Here is a 21156-nt window from a genome sequence, read left to right as displayed (position 1 = left end):
AAACTGTGTACCTCCCCCTTTGGGGCTTGTGGGCATGTTCTGCTCTGGGTCTAGAAGTAAAGAGGGGTGCCTGGGGTGGTCCTGAGGACCATCAGCAGTGTCTCGCAAGGCAGCTATCTCCGAAGAGTCATTCCAGGCTGCTCAGGCAAAGCAGGGTTGGTGTCCTCAGATGGGAGAGGGAGGGCTACCTCTCCTGGCAAAGAAGACTCACGGAATTTAGGCTCCGTGTCGCCAGCCTCGTCAGGATCTGCCTGTATGTCCCCATTCCTACTGTCCCCCCCCAATCCATGCTCTTCAACAGCAGAGGTTCCCTGTGAGGCTGGGAACTCAGGCTGTGCTGTCACCCAGCCGCTTACATGAACCGCCACGAGCCTGGCCCCCAGCTGTGGCAGCCGCGGCTCGGGACACCACCACGGCCACCCAGAGCGCTGCCCCCAGCGTCCTGCTGGCGGCGCTGCACACCCAACCCCAGCAACCGAGGGCCAGGGCCAGACAGCGCGGAGGGTAGGCGCCTCGGGCAGAACTCCATTTTCTGCTCAATTCTGCAGTGAACTTAAAACCACTCCTAAAAAATAAATCCCTCCTATTCAACCTCCCACCCAACCATTGATCTGCTCATTGTCTCCAAACTTAGAAAACATTTAAATAATTTTTTTTTTTTAAGGATTGGAGCTCTTATAAATCGGCTGGACTCTCGTAGACAGTGCTTTCCTTTTGAATGGGTGTCTTTGGCCTTCGAGCAGTTACAGCAGGTCTTCGTTGTCACACCTGCAGCGCACGGATTTCGGGGTGCGCCTCCTAAGGTACCGATAAAATCAGAAAAGGCAAGTGAGGAGACTCCGGCAGGGCGTTCTTCCCCGGCTCCCTGCGGGTCGGCTGGGACCACCCGCGCCGCACCCGGACACGAGCCGAGTCCGCACGTCCACACGCCCAAACGCGGAGCAGACTGCCGCAGGGCCGAGGCCGGCGGACGGCATTCTTAATCTTCGCCTTTCCCCCGATTTCTGCACCTCCACCGGGAGCGCTTTAACCTCCCTCACCGCACACAGCCCAGCGCCGGGCGGAGAGCCCGGCCGCCGCCTCCGTGGGGCCGCGCAGGCGCAGTGGGTCCACCTCGCGGCGCAGCCCGGCCTAGGGGCGGGGCGGGGCCGCGCCCGCGCGGGGTATGACGGGCGGAGGCGGGGCCTCGCCGTGCGGCGCAGCCGGGGGCGCGCGGGCAGCACGCGGGAAGTACCGGCGTGCGCGCCCCGAGGCCGGTCCCGGTGGGCTGCGGTCCACGCGCCGCTGTGCCGCCCTCTCGGAGGCAGGAGGGGCCTGGCGCAGCCATGTTTGTGGCGCGCAGCATCGCGGCGGACCACAAGGATCTCATCCACGATGTGTCTTTCGACTTCCACGGGCGGCGGATGGCCACCTGCTCCAGCGACCAGAGCGTCAAGGTTCGCGGGGCCGAGCCAGAAGGGCGGGCGCGCGCGGGAAGCGGACTTCTGCGGAGGTGGAGGCGCGCCGCCCGCACGAGGCCTGGGTACCCGGCCGGCGGGGGCCCAGCCGCCCTCCCTCCTCCGCGGGATTGTGAGATCACCGCCGCGCGGGCCGCCTGTGCGCGGGGCGTGCGTGCGTCACGGCGGCGCGCACTCCGGCCGCGGGGCACGCCGGGCGCGCGGCCTGGCCCGGGGCGATGAGGGTGGGCTCCGCGGCGGTCGGGCCGGGCGCCGGCCGTGGGGAAGCCGGGCGCCCCCGCCACGCTTCCCTCCGCCCCCCGCCATCCCGGCCCCGGGGCCGCTCCCGGCCGCCTCTGCCTGCGGGCCAGCGCGGCTCGGCGTCCGCTGGCGCCCAGTGCTGAGGCAGCGCCTCCAGCTCCGGGCGTCGTCTGACCGACAGGCTCACGGTGGAAATCGGCATTTAAAATAATGTTTACAATTTCTGCGAGATTTCCTCCGGCTCATTCTAGTAGAGAAATTAGTGAGTATTTAAAATAAAGCTCTTGAGAGTAATTGGCGAAGCGCACGGTTCTACAGCCGCCGGTGCAGAGTACTGATGGGAGCGTTGCTGTCCATGTCGGGCGCTAGCGCAGCACTTTCTCCTTTCAATTTTTAAGCTGTACTAAGGTACACGTAACATAAAATTGCCGTCTTAACCATTTTTAGGCGTACAGTTTAGCGGTATTAAGTACATTCATGTTTTTGTGAATCCATCACCACCGTCCGTCTCCAGGAATTTTCCATTTTTCACTGACCCCATTAAACAAGAACTCACCATTCCCCGCGGCCCCCGGCCCATAAACTTCTACTTTCTGCCTCTGAGTTTGACTCTGCTAGGAACTCGTGGAAGCGGAGTCATACAGGATTTGTTTTCTTGTAACTGACTTGTTTCACTTAGTACAATGTTTTGAAGTTCCTACATGTTGAAGCATATGTCAGAATTTCCATCCTGAAAAAGGAAAATATTAAAATAAGATTTTAAAAGGCTAAATGTTCCACTGTACGTATTGTAAATACCATATTTTGCTTATCACTCATCTGTCAGTGGACTTCGGTTTCTTTTGCATTTTAGTTGTGAATAATACTGTGAATGTGGATGAACAGGTGTCTCTTTGAGACCCCATTTTCAACTCTTGGGTGTATACCCAGAAGTGGAATTGCTGGATCACATGGCAGTTCTACTTCTGTTTTAACTGTTTTGAGGAGCCACCATATTGTTTATTGTTACTTTTTTTTTAAAACAGGTTAAAATATCATCTTGTTTCGTAATCTGTCTTTTTTGTTGGTGGTAAAGTTCAGTATTTTGCTTTTGTTTGTTACATACATGATTGATGCCTATTATATGCAGATTCTATGTTTGTGAATTTTCCTGTTTTCTAAAACTTACCTGTAACCAGAATCGGTACTCGTGTTACTTGCTGACATGAGCAGAGTGGCAAAGAATTGGACTTGGCGGCGGCAGTGTGTTCCCAGCTGAGGGCAAGCAGGTGACACTGCCTGATAATTCTGGCTCTCATCTGGTGAACGAGTATCCTTGTCATTGTCTGCGTCCTGCCACATTCTTCACAGTTGCTTCTTTTTGTTGGTGATTTCACCTGTCCACGTGGTCCCCATATGCAGTGCTGAAGTGTTCCTGCTGCAGGGGGCCGTGATGTGCCCTGCGGAGAAAATGTATGTGAAGGAAGCTTCTTTTAGACATGAGTTAAGTGTTGTGGGCTGAGATTTCAGTGTTAATGGATCAATAATGTATAAGAAATAAGGTTTTTTTTATATACAAGGTTATATGTTGATTCTTTGACAAATACGTTGTGACCAGAGGCTCCTACGAATCTCATCTCCTACTTCCCCTGAGAGGAGTGGCTCGTTATTCGCTAATTCAGGCTAATTCAGTGTTCACAGCGACATTACAAGACAGGACTACTACGACAATGAGACTGGGCTGTACCTGTAATCGTCGCTGTTACCTGTTAGAGCGAAGACTCTGACCCTCAGTGCTTAGCACAGGGCCTGACGTAGTCAAGGTTCTCAGTAAATACTTGATAAGATGAATGGATGTTTACTTACTGGTTTGTATTCTTTTGTGAATTTATGTTCATTTACTTTGACCTGGTGCTGATTCAGTCTTGACATTTTTCATATTAATTTGTAGGCATTCTTTGTATAAAATGTCTGTGTTTTCTTACAGGTCTGGGATAAAAGTGAAAGTGGGGACTGGCACTGCACGGCGAGCTGGAAGGTTAGTGTCTGTTTTTACACTAATGCTTACTACTGGGTAACATCAGTGACTCGCTGTTCACCTTGGAGAGCATTGTAACACACTTCTTTTCCTTACATTGTCAATCACTGTTCAAGTAACAAGTGCACTTCAGGAAATTTGAGAACACGTAAAGTTAAAATTCCATAGCATCTGACATAATTATTTTTAGCGTTTCAGTATTTCTTACTTTTTTCTTTACATACTTTTAATAGTTGTGCTCTGCATGGTTTTCCCCCTTCCTTTCTTTAATAGCTTTACTCAGATAGATTTTTACATATCTTGAGAGTCATCGGTTTTAAATGTACAATTCAGTGAGTTTTAGTAAACTTACACTGTTGTGCAGTCATAACCACTGTCTAGTTTTAGAAGACTTCCATCAACCCTAAAATTTCCCTTTTGCCTGTTTGGGGTCAATCCCTATTCCCCTCTCAAGCCCCAGGCCACCACTGAGCTGTCCTCTGTCTCTTTACCCTTTTTGAATGTTTTCTGTGAGTGCAGTTCTTCGATGTGTGGTTCTGTTTCTGCTTATTTCTCTTAGCATGTTTTCGAGGTTTGTCCGTGTTGTGGCATGTGTCAGTAGTTCGATCCCTTGTAATGCTGAGTCTATTCCCTTACATAGATAAAGCCACATTTTATTTATTTGTTCACTGTTTGATAGACATTTGAATGTTTTTATTTCTGGCGATTATGAAGAATGTTGTTGAGAACGTGCCATACAAGTCTTTGTGGGGATACATGTTTTCATGTCTCCTAGACACTAGGAGTTGAATCGCTGGGCTGTGTGTGTTCTAACTTTCTAAAGAAGTGCCTGTACCATTTGATATTCCCGTCAGAAGTGTGTGGGGGCTCTAGTTTCTCTACACCCTCCGCTACTCTGATATTATCTGTCCCTGATTATGGCCATCTCAGAGGGTGTGAAGGGGTGTCACTGGGTTTTGATTTGTGTGCTCGTGGTGACTAATGGTGCTGACAGTGTATTCATGCGCTTATTTGCCATTCACATGGCTTCTTGGTGAAGTGTCTCATCAAATCTTTTGCCCTGTCTACCCCTTTTTTAATTGAGATAAGAATAATGTAGCATAAAATTAATCATTTCAAAGTAAACAATCCAGTGGCATTGATTAAATTCATGATTTAAATGAATACAGTTACCACCTCTCTCTAGTTCCAAAACTTACTTTTATCACTCCAAAAGAAGAGCTGTATTTCTTTTTTAGTTTAACAACGTATTTCTTAAGTACTTTGTTATATTTTTAAACATAGATACAGCAATAAAACATAAACGTAACAACAGTACACCCTGTTGTGCTCAGCTGATGGATATTTAAGTTGTTTCCTTTTTATTGTGATGAACACCTCTGTGCACCCCTCATTCTTTAGTTAGATTGTGCCTTACCGGGAATCTGACATTTACCAAAATCTCACTGCCCTAGTGCGTTTTCACTTAATAATCTGCATCAATAAGAAAGGTGAAACCAAAAAGCCTGGACGAAAGGAAGGATAAAAGCATAAGGATACGGAGTTTACCTTTGGATGATAACATTGTTGCCAGTAGAAATGACTGGATTATGACAGTGTTCTGAGATTGAGTGTAAAGGTTGGATATACAGAAGTGGGAAGCAGCTTTTGTAAACGTAACTGGTGGACTGATATTGTCATACGGTATTTTTATTGGAATGCACAAATTAAATTCTGTTGATGTGAGATGCTGTAAGACCTTTCTGCCTCTTTGTTTTGTCAACATAAATAGTTGACTAGTAGTGATTTGACATAACTTCATGGTTTTTTTTTGCACATAAAGATGATGCTATGAGCTTTAAATTATTTCCGCAGAATACAAGGATTTGGACTTCTGTATTTGTTCATGCATTGCGTCTTCCTAGAGTACTCGTTGTCTAGCCAGACGTCAGAATCATTTTTAAGTATTTTGTTGCTGCTGTTTCTATACAAAAATCAGGCTTTTGAAGCATATCATTTTGGTAAATCTTTTTTATTTTATTAGGTGTACGTTTCCTGTAGAGAGAATTCACAAGTAAAAAAAATTGTGGAGAGATAGAATCTCTGTTTAAAAGCTTCGTTAGGCTAAACTCCAAAGTAACTGGCAGCTAGCACTGAAGAGGTCAACTTTATCAGGCTGAGGTTTTCGTTATTAGTAAAATGTTAGAAAAACTTGACTCCAGAAGGGCTGCAATAATCCTAAATATGGAATATCTTCCAAAGGTTAAAAGTTGTAGAATTTAGCTTTTTAAATGTCAAAGTAAATAGCTTTCTCCTCTTGTTGAAGTAAAATACCTGTGTTCTGTCTCTTCAAGTGAAATCTTGTATGTGTGAAATATGAATAAACTCATTGTTTTTCATTCTTGCTTATTTATTTTTTTAATTCCTCAGACACATAGTGGATCTGTGTGGCGTGTGACATGGGCCCATCCTGAATTTGGACAGGTTTTGGCCTCCTGTTCTTTTGACCGGACAGCTGCCGTATGGGAAGAAATAGTAGGAGAGTCGAATGACAAACTGCGGGGACAGAGCCACTGGGTGAGACATCTGTCACTGTGGAGGGGGTGCAGCACGAACACCCAAGGAGCATCCGTCTCTCCCAGAACCTTCAGCTCCTCAGCCCCAGCCCCGCTGACCTCCGGGGAGGGAAGGGTGGAGATCGACGTAGCCACCAGTTAGTTACCACTGTTGATGGCTGTGTAATGAGTTCTCTGTAAAAGCCCTCAAGGTTGGGGTTCGGAGGGCTTCTGGGTCGCTGAACACTTGGGGATGTGGGGCGCATGGTGCCTGGAGAGGGCGTGGATGCTCTGTGCCTTTCCCGGTACCTTGCCCCCTGTGTCTCTTCTGTCCGGCTGTTCCTGAGTTACAGCCAGTTGGCCAGAGGCCCAGGTAACCACCTGCGCTTGTGACTGGCGTCTGAAGAAGGCTGGTCCCGCGGGATTGAACTCCGAACTTGTGGAGTCTGACGCCATCTCCGGGTGTAGTGTCAAAATTGAGTTGAATTCTCCTTGGGCACCTTGCTGGTGTCCAAGAATTGTTTCTTGGTGTGGGGAATGCCCCTACCTGCTGCCCACCGGCATTGAAATTGTTACCAGGACCCTCTTGCTGCTTTAGGGAAATGTCTGTTCAAGTCCTTGGCCCATTTCTTGTTGCTGGGTTGTAGGGGTCCCCTGTGTATACCCTGGTTAGTAATCTTTTGTCAGAGTAGATGATCTCCAAGTATTTTCTTCTGTCCTGTGGGTTGCCTTTTCATTCTCTTAATAGTCCCCTTTGGTGCACAAAATCTTCACAAAGTCCAATTTATTTTTGTATCCTGTGTTTTTGTGTCATATTCAAGGAATCATTGCCAAATCCAACATCATGGAGACTTTCCCCAAAGTTTCCTTACAGGAGTATTGTAGTTCTAGTTCTTATGTCTAGGTCTTTGATTCCTACGCAGTTAATTTCTGTACATGGTGTAGGTAAGGGTCCAGCTTCATTCTTTTGCATGTCAGTGTCCAGTTTTCCTAGCACCTTCTATTGAAAAGACTGTCCTTTCCCCATTGAATGGTCTTGGGGTCCTTGTCGAAAATCAGTTGACCATATGTGAAGGGTTTATTTCTGGACTCTGCTCTACTCTGTTGGTGTATGTGTCTCTTCCTACATGCACTGTTTTAGTTACTGTAACTTTGTAAGCTGTTCACACTGCTTTACAAATTTTGTAATGAAGGGAGGGTTGGTCTTGTGGTCTTTGCCCTAGGCCCATCCTCAGGCCAACAGCTGCCTAAGGGCAGGGGAGTAGGGAGGTTTACAAACGACAAGGGATTGTTTTAGCAGTCAGTGTGTGATGGGTCAGTTAGCGTGCTGTAGGCTGGGTTTAGGAGTGGTGATGTATAAAGGATTTTTATTTGAATCTAGTTATTTGTATTTAGTTAAATCTACTGTCATTTATACATCTCACATTTCAACGTGTTGACACTGATTATTCAGTGGTGTTTGTAGACTAAAGTTTGCAAAAAAGCTATCTCTGAAGTTTATGTGAAACTTTTAATATTGAGACACCTTACGATGTATTTTAATAACTGTAGACAGTACACTGTTGATTTATAAATTTTACTGACTTTTTCAATCAAAAGTCATCTCACCTAGGTGCCAGAAAATAGATTGTACATACTATGTTGGGATTTTGCAATTTTCAAAATGCCAGCTGCGTACCATTCTCCTGGTTTCTGCTACATGTGGGCAGGAGTGGAAGGAGTTGCATGCCCTTTGCTGTTGAGGAAGCTTAATTCTTTCCCACTGCTGCTTGCAGGAAAGTCAAAACTACCCATATAAAAATTCTAACATTTTCTAATCTACTGACCCACCTGCTTAAGAAGAGAGTGCTCACATAACTTAATAAAGCTAGACTTTCTAAGGCCTTCTTTTTTCTGCCTTAAAGAGAGTGAGTAATTAAGGTCACTGATTTGTTACTGATTGCCAGCTACATATGTGGTGTATGTATATGTATGTGTGCCAGGTGCTTTGGAGGAAATTGAAGCCCATGCAGGTTTTGACTGTCTTACTCAAGGTTACGTACCAAGTAGACGGCCGAGGAGTTCTGTGTGATTTCAGAGCCTGTGTTCTTCCCACTGTGCCATCCTTTTTTTTTTAAACATAACTTACATTGTTAATTTTTTTCAGGTGAAGAGGACAACTCTAGTGGACAGTAGAACGTCTGTTACCGATGTGAAATTCGCGCCTAAGCACATGGGCCTCATGTTAGCGACCTGCTCAGCGGATGGTATTGTGAGGGTGTACGAGGCGCCAGATGTCATGAACCTCAGCCAGTGGTCCCTGCAGCACGAGATCTCTTGCAAGCTGAGCTGCAGTTGTATTTCTTGGAACCCTTCAAGGTAGGTGTGCACAGCAAGCCTGGTGATGCAAGCCTGGGAAAACAAATGAGTAATTATTACATTAAACATTTGGCAGTGTATTTTTTTGAAAATGCTTTTCTGCAGTAGTCTCGTTCATTATTTTTTTAAATGTATGTATGTAGAATAGAAATTCTCCCTTCTCTACCCTGTCATGGCTTCTGCTCCACAGAAGAAGCCAACCATCATCAATAATCTGGTTGCACCTTCTGGACTTTTCCCATCCACACACAAGTCAATACTGGATGCGTTTGCGCTCACACAGGAGGGCGCAGACACACAGATGTGTGCGTTTGTGCGCACACAGGAGGGCGCAGACAGACACATGTGCGGTTTGTCTGCACACAGGTGGACGCAGACAGCAGACGTGTGCTGTCACAACAGGCAGCACCAGACCCAGAGGCACGTGTAGACCCACCGTGGGCCTTCGGTGAACTGCCTTCTTCACTGGCAGACTCGCTGTGGGCATTCTGTGTGTTAGGGTGCCTGGTTCTTCAGCTGCTGGGTAGAGTGTGACTCTCAGGCTGTACCATCGCTGATTTTTATTAAACTATTTTTAAAAATTAAAAGAGTAATGAATCACCTAATAAAAGATTCAGATAGTCTAGCAGAGTACAAAATGGAAGGTGAAAGTTCCCTTAGTTCTTAAAAACAAATGCTGTTAATAGTTCTGTGTGTAGAGTTAATTCTGGTAGTCATTATTATATTTTTAAATGATTTGCTTATACCTCTGGTTCTTGCTGTTATCTTTAAGTGGTATTTATACTTGCTGTATGGAAGATGACTTTAGCATATTTACAAAAATTCCACTTGTCCAGGTATGAGGACATACTTTATTTTTGGAAATGTTGATAGTAGGTTATATTGATAGTTATCTTAATTTCAAATGTGCATTTCTCTACTTAGTGATGTACCAATTTTTGGACTATATATTGATTCACTTCTCTTTTAAAAAAGAGGAAATTAGCTTTTTTTGCTTCTACCTCATGTTTACCCTACCATTTTCTAGTATTTTGTTACCTTGCTTGTATACTGGCAGGATTTACAATATTTACATTCTGTAAACTTTAATACACATGTAAGTATTTTGTCTTTTGGCTACAAATTGATTCTAAAAATTAGGTGACAATCTGGGGCAGCCCTGCACATCCCAGAGGTGGTCAGGAGGCACCTCTCTGAGAAAGACAGGGTTATTGTTTCCTTCCACAAGAACTAACATCACAGTTTCTGTCCTGATACATTACTCATTGAAACACAAAAGACAAAGATCAAGATGTTTTAAGCATAAAAGAGAAAATAAAAATTCAGTCGCAGCCAGATTTATAAGGTTAGAGCATGTGCATGTTCACGCCTGTGCACGTGTCGTCTGTCCTGCGAAAATCGCCTCCTGCTGGACCTCGTCTCTTCCCTGAGGCCGCTGCTTCTGGTTATGCTTGTCTTGAGGTCTTCTATTTTCACTTTCGGCACACACCTCTTAAAGTAACTTTTTTCCCATGGGGGATGGATGGCAGACTTTTTGAATTCATTTTGACACTTTGATGACTTTTGATAGTCTACAGAAAGTTGTGAATTCTAATATTGCCTTACTTAGCAGTCTTTCTTTTATTGTTATAGTGCTTTTTCTGTTTTATTTGAGAAATTGTCTTCTGCCTTGATGTTGTCAAGTGTATTCTGAAAGGTTTTTGGTTTTGCCTTTCACACTTAGGTCAAACCTCCTGAAATTCCTTTGTATGGTTTGAGGTAGTAAGATTCTAAAATTTAACCAGGATGTTTCCAGGTATTTTTTTTTTAAACGTTTTTCTACTAAGGAAAATTTCAGATACACTAAAAGTGCAGCAGACAGACCCTCACATATCCATCACCCACCTATGATAACTCAGAGCTACTTCTGTCCCATCTGTATGTGCCTCCACCTTCAAAAAAAAAACAAAACAAAACAAAAACTGGATTATTTTGAAGTAAATCCAGAGATGTACTATTAGGGATTGGTCTTTTTTGACTCATCCTGTTTGACGCTTAGTGGGTCCATTTTAAAATGAAGGTTCTTGTCTCAAATTGGGGATATCTTAGGATTCTTTGAATAATTTGCCCTTCTGTTTCCAGTTCTGTCTTTCTGGAACACATCTTTAATTATTCCTGAATATACTGTCTCTATTTCCTTAACATTGTTTGGAGATTTACTACTCTGTCTTCCAAATCTCCAACTTGTTCTCCAGATGGGGGCCATTTAAAAAAAATGTTTTCTTTTTATCGAGGTATAGTTGATTTGCAGGGTTGGGTTGGTTTCTGGTGTACAGCATAGTGACTTAGTGAATTTTTGTCATATTCTTTCTCATTACATTTCTCATTATAAGCCGTTGACGGTAGTTCCCTGTGCTGGGCAGCAGGACTGTTGTTTATCTGTTCTGTACATAGTAGTTTGTATCTCGTTTGGGGGACGTTTTAAACAGCGAAGTCACCGACACAAAGCAGAAAAATGCAGAAAACATGGTGGTAAACAGAGTGCGCAGCAGACTCTTGTCTTCAATGTGCACCTGAAACACGAAGGCAGAGCCTGGCCTCTGTCGACTGCAGCAGGGAGTGTGGCAGGCCACCCGCCTTTCTGCAGACTTGCTGCTCCAGGCATGTCCATGAATGAGCACGAAAGCCCGAAATATTGGGATTTTGGGTTTGCAAGTAGATTTTAGCAAGTAGGTCAGTTTACAAACACACGTTCTGCACCTGATGAGGATTGTCGGCTGTTACCTGCTTTTTCAGAGATCTGTTTGTACTCCTTGATCTTCTCTTTCATGCTCCTTGTTTTCCTTAAGTATGTGTTAGTCTTTGCTTGTGAACTTGGGTTATGAACAAGAGACTCTGATGGCCAGCAGAGGAAACTGCAGTGGGCATGTTTCTCCAGTTAGATGCTCTGTTTTCTTTACAGCTCACTCTCTTCCCTGGGGGGTTGGCTGAGTTTTGACTGAGTAGCCTGAGTCGGGTGGCAGGATTTCCTTGTAGGGCTAACAAAAGGGAGCTGGCAGCGGTGGGTACCCCCAGATTGCCAGAATCAGGAGGGCCTGACTTGGGGGTAAGCACCTTGGTGTGTTTTGTTCTTTCTCGTCCCTCTCCGGCCAGTTGTGGAGGACTGCTTTATTGCAGGCCCTCATCTCTCCTCTTTGAAGTTCTGATCCTTACACTGGAGTCCTTCCGTAGACCTTCTTAGCCTAGAGCAGGGTCAGCTGCCAGCCGTGAAGAGCTACTGTCTTCTGATGACAGTTCTTTAAATGATCCACTTAAGGTTGCCCCGTGGCTCATTACTGCTGATTGGTTCATTCATTATGGACTTGTTGATTGCTTAGCTGTTGGAGCTTCTAGAATTTCCTCCTCACGGATAGTGGCGTGAGCTCTGTTCCCTTAGCATTTGCTCTGTCTGATCTGCTTTCTGTCTTGGTGGAATTCCTCCGGACTTGTTGGTTTCTGATGGCACATTCTGATTTCCAGCACTGCTGTGGTGCTGTTCTCACCCTCCCCGCAGAGCGTGGGGAGGGAGATGCAGGTGGTCAGCCCACTGCATCCATCACAGACTTGGATGGTGCTGCTCACTGTTTAGTTGTACGTCGTATTTGGAAAATGGTTTAAATGTGAACATGGTATTTCTGGATATACAAATGAGGTAAGCCTCAATTTAGTTTGTTCTGGATATTTTATAAATTTTTAAAATTTTATTTTGTGGGGGGAGGTAATTAGGTTTTAATTTATTTATCTCTCTGTCTCTTGGAGGTACTGGGGAATGAACCCAGGACCTCTTGCATGCTAAGCATGCACTAACAGTGAGCTATACCCTGCCCCCATAATTTAAAAAATATTTTAAAAATGATTATATTTTCAGTACTTCAGAATGTATTACTATAAATGTACTTGTCCTTGTTCAAATATTTAATATTGTAAAAAATTGTGTTTGTAAAACATTGAAAAAAATTTTGTGAGATACAGAATTCACATCCCTTTGAATGCCCAAGAATTACAATAAACACCCTGTGATTTTATTACTGCAGTAGTTTGCAGTTTACTTGGTATTTTTCTTATATTAGGTGATTGGATCTCATTATCAGAAGCTTTAGTGAAAAAGCTTTAGTAGTAAAGACCTAAACTTTTTTTTAACACATTTACCCCATTTTGTTTTCAGCTTTATGAAATTGGCAGATCGCGGTATCAAGATTAAAGGTTAAACAAAGGTGTCAGTTCGTAGAGGTGGGAGGCAAGGGAATCAGTATCTAGGTAACGAGATGTAGGAATGAAAAGAGCGATTCAGCCTTGAGCCCACTTCGCTAGAGTTCCTTCTCTTGTTGCTTGTCTCGTGCCTTTTAGACAGTGAAGCTGAGCACAGATGGGTCTACAGGCGAGTGGCGTGGGGGAGCACATCTTCCTGAGGGTGCTGTTTTCTACCTTTCCTTCTCCTTTTGGGTTCTTTTTGCACAAAGCACTTAAAAATATTTTTGCCATGAATTTGCTCACCATAAGGTTACTTTTCATTCTATAGTTAATGACCAGATCTTTTAGGAAGAAAAATTTTAAGACCTCTTGCGGTGTCTTTTTTTTTTTTTTTTTTAATCTATCGAATGCTTGAAACCTTTTCTTTTGGGAAAAGAGCTGCTGTCTTTCTCGGCCATAGGAAAAGGTGCAAACAAAGCAGGAGGACGGTGTGCTCAGTCCCGTGCCAGGCACTCTCAAGGACGCCCTTGAGGTGTGCGGCCCCATGTAGGGCAGGGGTCTGGTCATAGCAGTGACATGCAGGCTGGGGGTGCAGGGCTGCCTGGCGCATAACTGCTGAATTCTCTGGTAACTGTGAACTTACGGAAGATGTGTCTTGTCTTTGCTTCCAGCTCTCGTGCTCACCCCCCCATGATAGCGGTTGGAAGTGATGACAGCAGCCCCAACGCAATGGCCAAGGCTCAGATCTTTGAGTATAATGAGAACACCAGGTTGGTGCTGCTTTGGGTTAGTTGTTGCTGCTTTGGGTTAGTTGTTGCATTTAATTTTAAAAATGTTATTTATTCATTAACTCAATTGCACATTATTCATCGTATATTTATTGGTTTCCAGTGATATGCCAAGTTCTGTGCGTGGCTCTGTTAATACAAAATTGTGATGTGGAGGAATAGGTGATTGATCTCCCAGTGTGTACCGTCATGCAGGGAAGACACGAAAGTGGAAAACGGTGATGGATTTTATAAACTGGGGGAGTTAGGGTGTTAAGAGATTGCGCTTAGCGGAGGAGGTCAGGGAGGTTCATTCGAAAGAAGACCTGTGAGGGAGGGGGTAGTAGAACAACAACAGAAGACTTGGAGAGTGAGTGGGAGTTAGCCAGACTTAGGGCGCACGTTCTAGGAGGGAACTGCCGGTAGCAGGGTCGATGGACAGGAGAGCCAGTGTGTTCTCACTGTGGTGGAGCAAAACAGGCAGGAGGAGTGTGCTGGAAAATCCGTGAGACCTGATGCTCAGTGCTGAGTTTTTATCTTAAGGGTAACGCGAAGCCACTGAAAGACGTAAGTTGGGGGTAACAGGACCCAATGGCGGTTTCAGCTCTTCCGGGCGTGGAAGTAGACTGGTAGCTTCCCGCATCACCACTTAAAGAGCTCAGCTTAACTTCTCTTTACACCCAAACCCTAGGAAATCCACTTACCCTTCTCTTAGAAAAGATACTAATGGCTAATAAATCAAGACCTCATTTTAATTAAGTTTTTGTTAATCTGTTTTAAGCTAAACTTAAAAAGATTAAAGGAAGAGATCTGGGAGGTTATGGTAGTTTCCTGGGCCCTCCGTAACAAGTTACTCCAAACTGGTGTCTTAAAGCAGATGTGTATTCTCAAGGTTCTGGAGGCCAGAAGCCCGAATGAAGGTGTCAATGTCATCTCTTCCAGCTTCTGGAGGCTCCTGGAGCCCCGGGCTGCCTGTCTTCACAGAGCTTCTCCTCTAGTGTCTCTGTTTCCCTCTCTTTCTTAATTATATCTGCAAAGGTCCCTTTTCCAAATTAGGTCACGTTCACAGTTCCTGGGCTTAGGCCTTGGACATAATAATACACACTGCAGAGGTAAACACTACTTCATTGTGAGCAAGATGGAAAACATTGAGATACCTACACATGTGGATTTAAAATTTGTTCATTTCTGAAAATTTTATTGTAAATTGTTTTTTTTCACTAGGAAATATGCAAAAGCTGAAACCCTTATGACAGTCACAGACCCTGTGCATGACATTGCATTTGCTCCTAACTTGGGAAGGTCTTTCCACATTCTCGCCATAGCAACCAAAGACGTGAGGATTTTTACATTAAAGCCTGTGAGGTGAGTCTTTGAAACAATGACTAATTTGAAAGTTCTCTTAACTCTTGATTATTTTCATTTGTGAAAGGAGAGTGTAGCGGCAACTCTGGTCTGAAGACTGGATTCTTTCATGAGCGTTTTATCTATTGATACGTGACTTGGGACGGGGAATTGAGTGAAGAGAGGAGATTTGTGTGTTCTTACTTGTGTTTTATTTAGGCAGATACTAACAATGAATGGCTCCCCTGAATAAAATTGGTTCTCTATAAATGTTTGAGGGAAGGAGAGGTGGCAGTCTTCTTGGGGAGAATTAAGAGCACTGACACGTTTTTGTCAATAACCCATCTGGCCTTGAATTTGGAATTGTGAGTTTCACTTCTTTTTCTTTCCCTTTTTCCTTCTTTATTTCCCCCCTTCCTCCTCCTTCCTACTGCTTTCTTTTAAAAATTAATCATCATCTGTTTTATTGCTCATCTTTATTTATTCGTCATCCTTGGGAAATAAAATCATCTTAGTCTCCAAGCATCTCTTATGTGGTGGGGTCATGCCAGGTACTGGGGAGTCAGATGCACATGGCAGGGCCCAGCTCACAGTAAGCTGAGGGGAGGGGTGGGTGGGCTGTCATATGCATATGGATAAGGGGTGTATGTGAGACGGTTTTTTTTTTTTTTTTGAACCGTTTGTGTGTGTGTGTATAAATGTTAATGGAATTCCTCAGGAAAATTTTTTTATTAGCAGGAAAGAACTTACATCCTCCGGTGGGCCGACAAAATTTGAAATCCATATAGTGGCTCAGTTTGATAATCATAATTCTCAGGTCTGGCGAGTGAGTTGGAATATAACAGGAACAGTGCTGGCGTCCTCAGGAGACGACGGCTGTGTGAGACTGTGGAAAGGTACGATTTCAGTGAAGGGCTTGTTGCTTTAAGTTGCTACTTTTAGAATTTCCACCTAGAAATGTAAACTCTGAAATATTTTGAAAAAAAGTCCCATCTTTCTACAGTTACTTTTAAACTAATGTCGTACATTAATGTATAGTTTTGAATCTTTATCAGTTGATTGGTTCATGGAAGTTACTGCCTAAATGAATTAAGTTTCCATATGGAATGAAGTAAACACTAGTTGTAACAGAATGTACAGGGTCTCCGGTAGATGCCGTGTGCTGTGTGTGACCTGCAGGACTTGGACTACAGGCATCTCCTGCTTGATCGAGCAGTTGCTTTAGCCCAGCAGCCCTTAACAGGAGAAAATCCAGCGTTTGTCCCCACTTCTCTACAGCTCCCCAAAGTTGAAGAGTCCTGAGGCCACTGATTCTCAAAGTTCCTCACAAATGCCAAACGGGGAGTGCATGTAGTCTCGACGGTTGACCCTGACTGGGAGCGGTAGCGTGGTCTGCACTTTTCCTCGGATGCTTATCCACTGGGCAGAGGTGCCCGTGGTCTGGGCTCCACTCTAGTTGGTGACATCCCCAGCCCATATTTAGGATCCAGAGTTAAGTGGACCCTGAGGAGTTAGTTTCCCAAAAGGCAGTTTGGCTGAGTCTCCCGTGGTCAGCCAGCTTTAGGCTGTGGTAGAACAGCCCAGACCTCCCTTTCCCCTTTGCTGCCCCGCCCCGCCCCCGGCCTTCAGTCAAGACAGTCCTGCTCAGGCTCCCTGACCTGAGTCTCCTGGCCTCAGTGTCTGCAGTGACCAGTTTTGCATCCAGACAATTAGGCCAAGTTGGATAAACCATGCCAGAGGTTCTGTTACCTGCATCCATTAGGACCTTAGGTACCCTCAGGACTTAAACTTTCTTAACCAAGAAGGTGACTGCATTACCCACATAGGGTAATTGGAACTCATTATAGTGAAGACATAGAATTTGATACTAACTTAAATGGAATAATGTGGTAGCTTAGAGATGTGCCTGTTAATTATCTTGTAAGGAGCTTCGTTTTTAAAATTAATAATTCTTTTAAAACTTGGAAGAACAACTGTTAAAGTTGAGACATGTGTTTTATGTTTAAAGTGTCTTCACCATTTATTCTGAGAGACGTGTAGCCCGCAAGTCTCTCTTACCTCTTTAATTGTGGTTTGAGTGCAGAACACAGATTTGTGCCCTGGAGCGTAGGTGTTCGCCATGTTAACGTGCTTGACTGTTTTCCTTTCAGCTAATTACATGGACAATTGGAAGTGTACTGGGATCCTCAAAGGTAACGGGAGCCCGGTCAGTGGGAGTTCTCAGCAGGGAAGCTCAAATCCTCCCCTAGGGTCCAATGTCCCAAATCTTCAAAATTCATTAAATGGATCTTCTGCTGGCAGGTAGGCTGTTCAATGAGACAATTTAGAAATTGTCTTTTTAAAATCATTTGGTAACCTTAGTAAAGGTGTGTTATTTCCTGGATTTTGCGATTGAATGAAGGAATTCACATTTAATTATGACACCAGAAAAAAAGCAGTTTGGTAGCTCTGTATTTAGCTTGCTTGGTCGTAATGTTTACAGGGAGATTCTGAGGCCATTAAACAAACTAAATTATATTCTGGAATTTAGCTGTCTATCAGAAATGTGTGTAACTAAGATTTTACTTTGCTTCTGAGTAGCGAGATGAAGGGAGAACGTGGGTAATACTGAGGATTTTGGTCCCAGATGAGCATTAGTGTTGCTGGTGCTGGTAGTCAGGTTAAACTGGGACTTTAAATAAAATGCGCTCGTTAAGGTTTTGTAGAAGAGAGTGACTTAAATGTTTTTTATGTATGTTTAAAACTTTCATGGAGATTATGAGAGGAAATGGTAATTCTCAGTTCTTGACTTTTAGAATTCTGAGCGTATTTTTAGATTCTCCATAGGGAACATTTGACGTCATCTGAAGAATCATCCTTTTGTTTTTATATTCAGATTTCAAATGTGAATTTGTAAGATAAAATTATTCTAATATGCCTCTGTGAATACTTCGGAACACTATTCAGGAAGCCTCAAAACATAGCCTTAACAGACTGTGCTGTGGTCTTCTTAAATAAGAGGAGAGAATTGTGTCTAACAGCTCCTCAGCTGCTTTTACATGGTTGTATGCTCATAAAGAGGTCCTGCGTTTTGATTTTGACGTTTAGGCGTTTGCCTGACGACAGTTTCAGGCTGCCACAGAAGACACCAGATCATAAAGACTGTTTTGTGAAGCAAAGGAGACCAGTGTTAATTTTTTTTTTAATCTGGTTTTTGGTTGCTGCCTGTACCGCATATTTTCTTTTGTAAAGAGCGTTGAGGTTTTGGTCTGTGTTCTTATTGTGCCAGTAACCGTGTGTGTTAGATGTGTGATGCATTTTCCCTTCTCCGTTTGTATTATGTCCTTTAACAGAAAGCACAGCTGAGTCCCAGCTAACTGGAGTAACTTGCTGTTTTGCTGCTTGTTGCATGCACACAGGAATGGGACGCGAGCTCCTTTCCCCCTTCCCCAGCGCCGTTTGACCTCTCCCAAGATACACCAGCAGCCTGCTTCCTACTAAACGCAATCCAAAAGGCCTTTAAAAATACAGTGTACATCTTTTTTTTTTTTTTTTTGACTAGCCCGTTTATTGACACTACTTGAAATTTTCAAATTATAAACGGAGAGGCTTTTTGTTGAGACACTGTCACCAAAACAATTTTTTGAAATGTTTCTGAAACTAACGTGGGTTTTAAAATGAAAGGATGTTGCTACTATCTTTATTAGTCGTTGGGAGGAGGGAAGATACCACTTTATTCCACCTGAAAAATATATTCAGGCTTCTGTCTTTTATTGTCTAAAACAAGCTAAAATGAATTTCTATAATTTGAAGATTGAATAAATATTTTTCATAAAGATTGTTTTGAGTGCTAATTTGTTCACCTTTTGTAGAATTGGTTTATACATGATACTATTCAGTACAACTCTGTTATTTGTAATATTTCAAAAATATTAGTGAAGGAGTGAGAGAAGTAGTAGTGGAATGAAAAGTAACTTGACTGTACAGTTTGTAGCCAAACTAAACATTTGGTATAGCTCCTGGTAGTTTGGTAGTAAAGTGAAAGCACCTTTGTAAGTTTTCAATTCACATTCGCTAGAGAGAAATGTTTCTAATATGTGCTTGTATATTTTTATGGCTTGATTTTTCCTTCAAGTCAAAATTTGGAAACACACTACAAGAATCCGTTCAAATTCTGCTAAAATTGTGTGTGCACATTAACCTCCACATTCTGTGTCCCAGGGTTTTCTTAATTTTGTTGGTGCTTAATTTAGTTTGCATCATCTGATGTCAGAGCTATAAATCGTTGTGAAAATGCTTAAGTGTTAAGGGTAAGTTATAAAATGGCAGAAGAGTAACAATAGTAAATATTTTTTGAGACCTTTTACTTATCAAAATTTTGTATTCTAAGGTTTTTGCAGAAAAACAGCTAAGTATATTCAGAGAGTGTGTTTCTTTGCGAGTAACTTGCAGTGGCTGGCCGTACCATGTGCAGGTGCGCCTGAGTTGGTTCTCGGTGTCTGGTGCGCACTGAGAAACGCGTGCTGAGGCTACAGATGATGCATTGCTTAAGGGGAAAGCTTATTTGGTTTGTAAATTACAGAAGAGTGTCAGATATGTTTCTGAGAGATAACAGTTTAAATTATAAAATTAATGTCTTCTTTTGTAACATTCATACTGATATTTTTTTTTAACATTTTAAGTTTAACAGATTATATTTCTTTTTTCAAGTTTCTATACTTGCTTAAGCAAGCCTGATTTGAGTAAGGGTCTTGATTTTGCTGTTATGTTCTGTTAGTTTTGGCATGAATATACTAAAGGTTTTTTTTCTAGCATGTGTTTTTTCCTCTTTGGTTCTCTTTGTATTTACTACTTTTCTCTTTTTCTTCTGTTTTTTCTTTTCTTTTTTCCCTGTTGTTTTGTTTTGGTGTTTTGTTCCTGTCTTCATTGTTTCAGGTATTTCTTTCCCCCTCTGGATTCCCCACGGGCTGGATCGAGATGGTCCAGTTATGCCCAGCTCCTTCCTCCTCCTCCTCCTCCTCTGGTAGAGCACTCTTGCGATGCTGACACTGCCAACCTCCAGTATCCTCACCCTCGCAGAAGGTCTCTCTCTCGGCCTCTTAATCCCTTACCTGAGAATGAAGGGGTTTAAAAAACACTGATTTAACACTTAAAGGCCTTATTCAAGTGCTTGTAAATGCTTTCATTCCTGGCTTTTCGTTTTTCTTCATTTTCTTTCAGAAGATTTTTCTAACTTAGGGTTTGTCTTGCATGTATTACAACCAGAACATGGTGTTTGGAACCTAAATGTGCTTGTGCTTCTGCATCAAAGGAATCTTTGCTTGGTTGGTTGATAACCTTTGATGAAATGAGACGTGTGCACACAACATTAGCTGTGAAAGTTACACACAGTGCTGACTTCAGAGTGCCTGTTCTGTACATTTTATTTTGAACTGTTCTGGTGTTAAGTTTCTTATGGTTTGTCACACTGGTTAATGTGAAACCTTATCATAAAGTTCACTTTGCCTTTGAGACATATTAAGAAAAAATTTTTTTAATTTTACAGGCTAATGTTGCAAATGAATAGTTTGTAAAATAAATCATTCCTGTGTATAAAGCAGCAAAGCATAATACGGACTGTTTGGTCTTTTTCTTTTTTTTTTTTTTTTTTTAACTTTCTTTTGAAGGAAACTACCTTTCACTACTTGGAATTACTGTATAAACAAGCTTTTGTAATTATTCTCCAGGTAGATTATTTAATAAAATATATTTTTAAACATATGAATCTGTTGCCTTATAAAAATCAGAATGTATTCTATTTGACAGTTGGTAAAGCTTATAGCTCCTTAAAATGTCATGTTGCTTAAAAAAAACCTAGTCAAAAATTAAGGGATGAGCATGGCATTTATTTAGAAGGCAGACAGGTAACAAATGTCGACTTTCAATCTGATGCACATTAGATTGTTTTCTAAAATGATAACTTTGCAATTTGAAATCAGAATATACTTGACAATAATTACAATAAAATGATTAAAACTATGGGACTAGTAATATTTTTGGCTCTTGGTTCAGTTTTCTTAGGAGCTGTCCTGGATTTAACTTCCCTCAGGGCTAGAGAAAGATGTAATTTGAACAACATTTCATATTTGTCTATCAGCTAATCACACACAAACAATATAGTTGTTATAAATGTATATTATAACTTAGAATCTAATTTTCAAAGACACTCCTATGAATAGTGTCATACCTCTGGAGCTTCTTCACATGCAAAG

At 42.8% G+C, this 21156-nt stretch overlaps 1 protein-coding gene across 6 annotated transcripts; it reads left to right on the top strand.

Annotated features, from left to right (window-relative positions):
• The first annotated feature begins 1170 nt into the window (after positions 1–1170).
• Positions 1171–20923, top strand: SEH1L (SEH1 like nucleoporin). 6 transcript variants are annotated; one of them, XM_032467382.1, is made up of 9 exons: positions 1171–1436; positions 3664–3714; positions 6124–6270; positions 8395–8606; positions 13487–13585; positions 14807–14947; positions 15662–15822; positions 17077–17227; positions 19841–20517. In XM_032467382.1, exons 1-9 carry the CDS (start codon positions 1326–1328, stop codon positions 20034–20036), a joined length of 1269 nt encoding a protein of 422 aa, XP_032323273.1. In that variant the 5' UTR covers positions 1171–1325; the 3' UTR covers positions 20037–20517. The 6 variants fall into 6 exon arrangements, with proteins under 6 accessions (XP_032323273.1, XP_032323276.1, XP_032323274.1 ...); XM_032467385.1 differs by lacking the exon at positions 19841–20517 and adding an exon at positions 17802–18743 and having other exon boundaries at positions 1172–1436; XM_032467383.1 differs by having other exon boundaries at positions 1173–1436; positions 15665–15822.
• The last annotated feature ends 233 nt before the right edge of the window (positions 20924–21156 follow it).

The sequence above is a fragment of the Camelus ferus genome, chromosome 24 (genome assembly GCF_009834535.1).
Source record: "Camelus ferus isolate YT-003-E chromosome 24, BCGSAC_Cfer_1.0, whole genome shotgun sequence".
Classification (NCBI taxonomy): Eukaryota; Metazoa; Chordata; class Mammalia; order Artiodactyla; family Camelidae; genus Camelus; species Camelus ferus.
The sequence above is the reverse complement of the archived record's forward strand: the minus strand, read 5'-3'. Positions and strand labels throughout refer to the sequence as shown.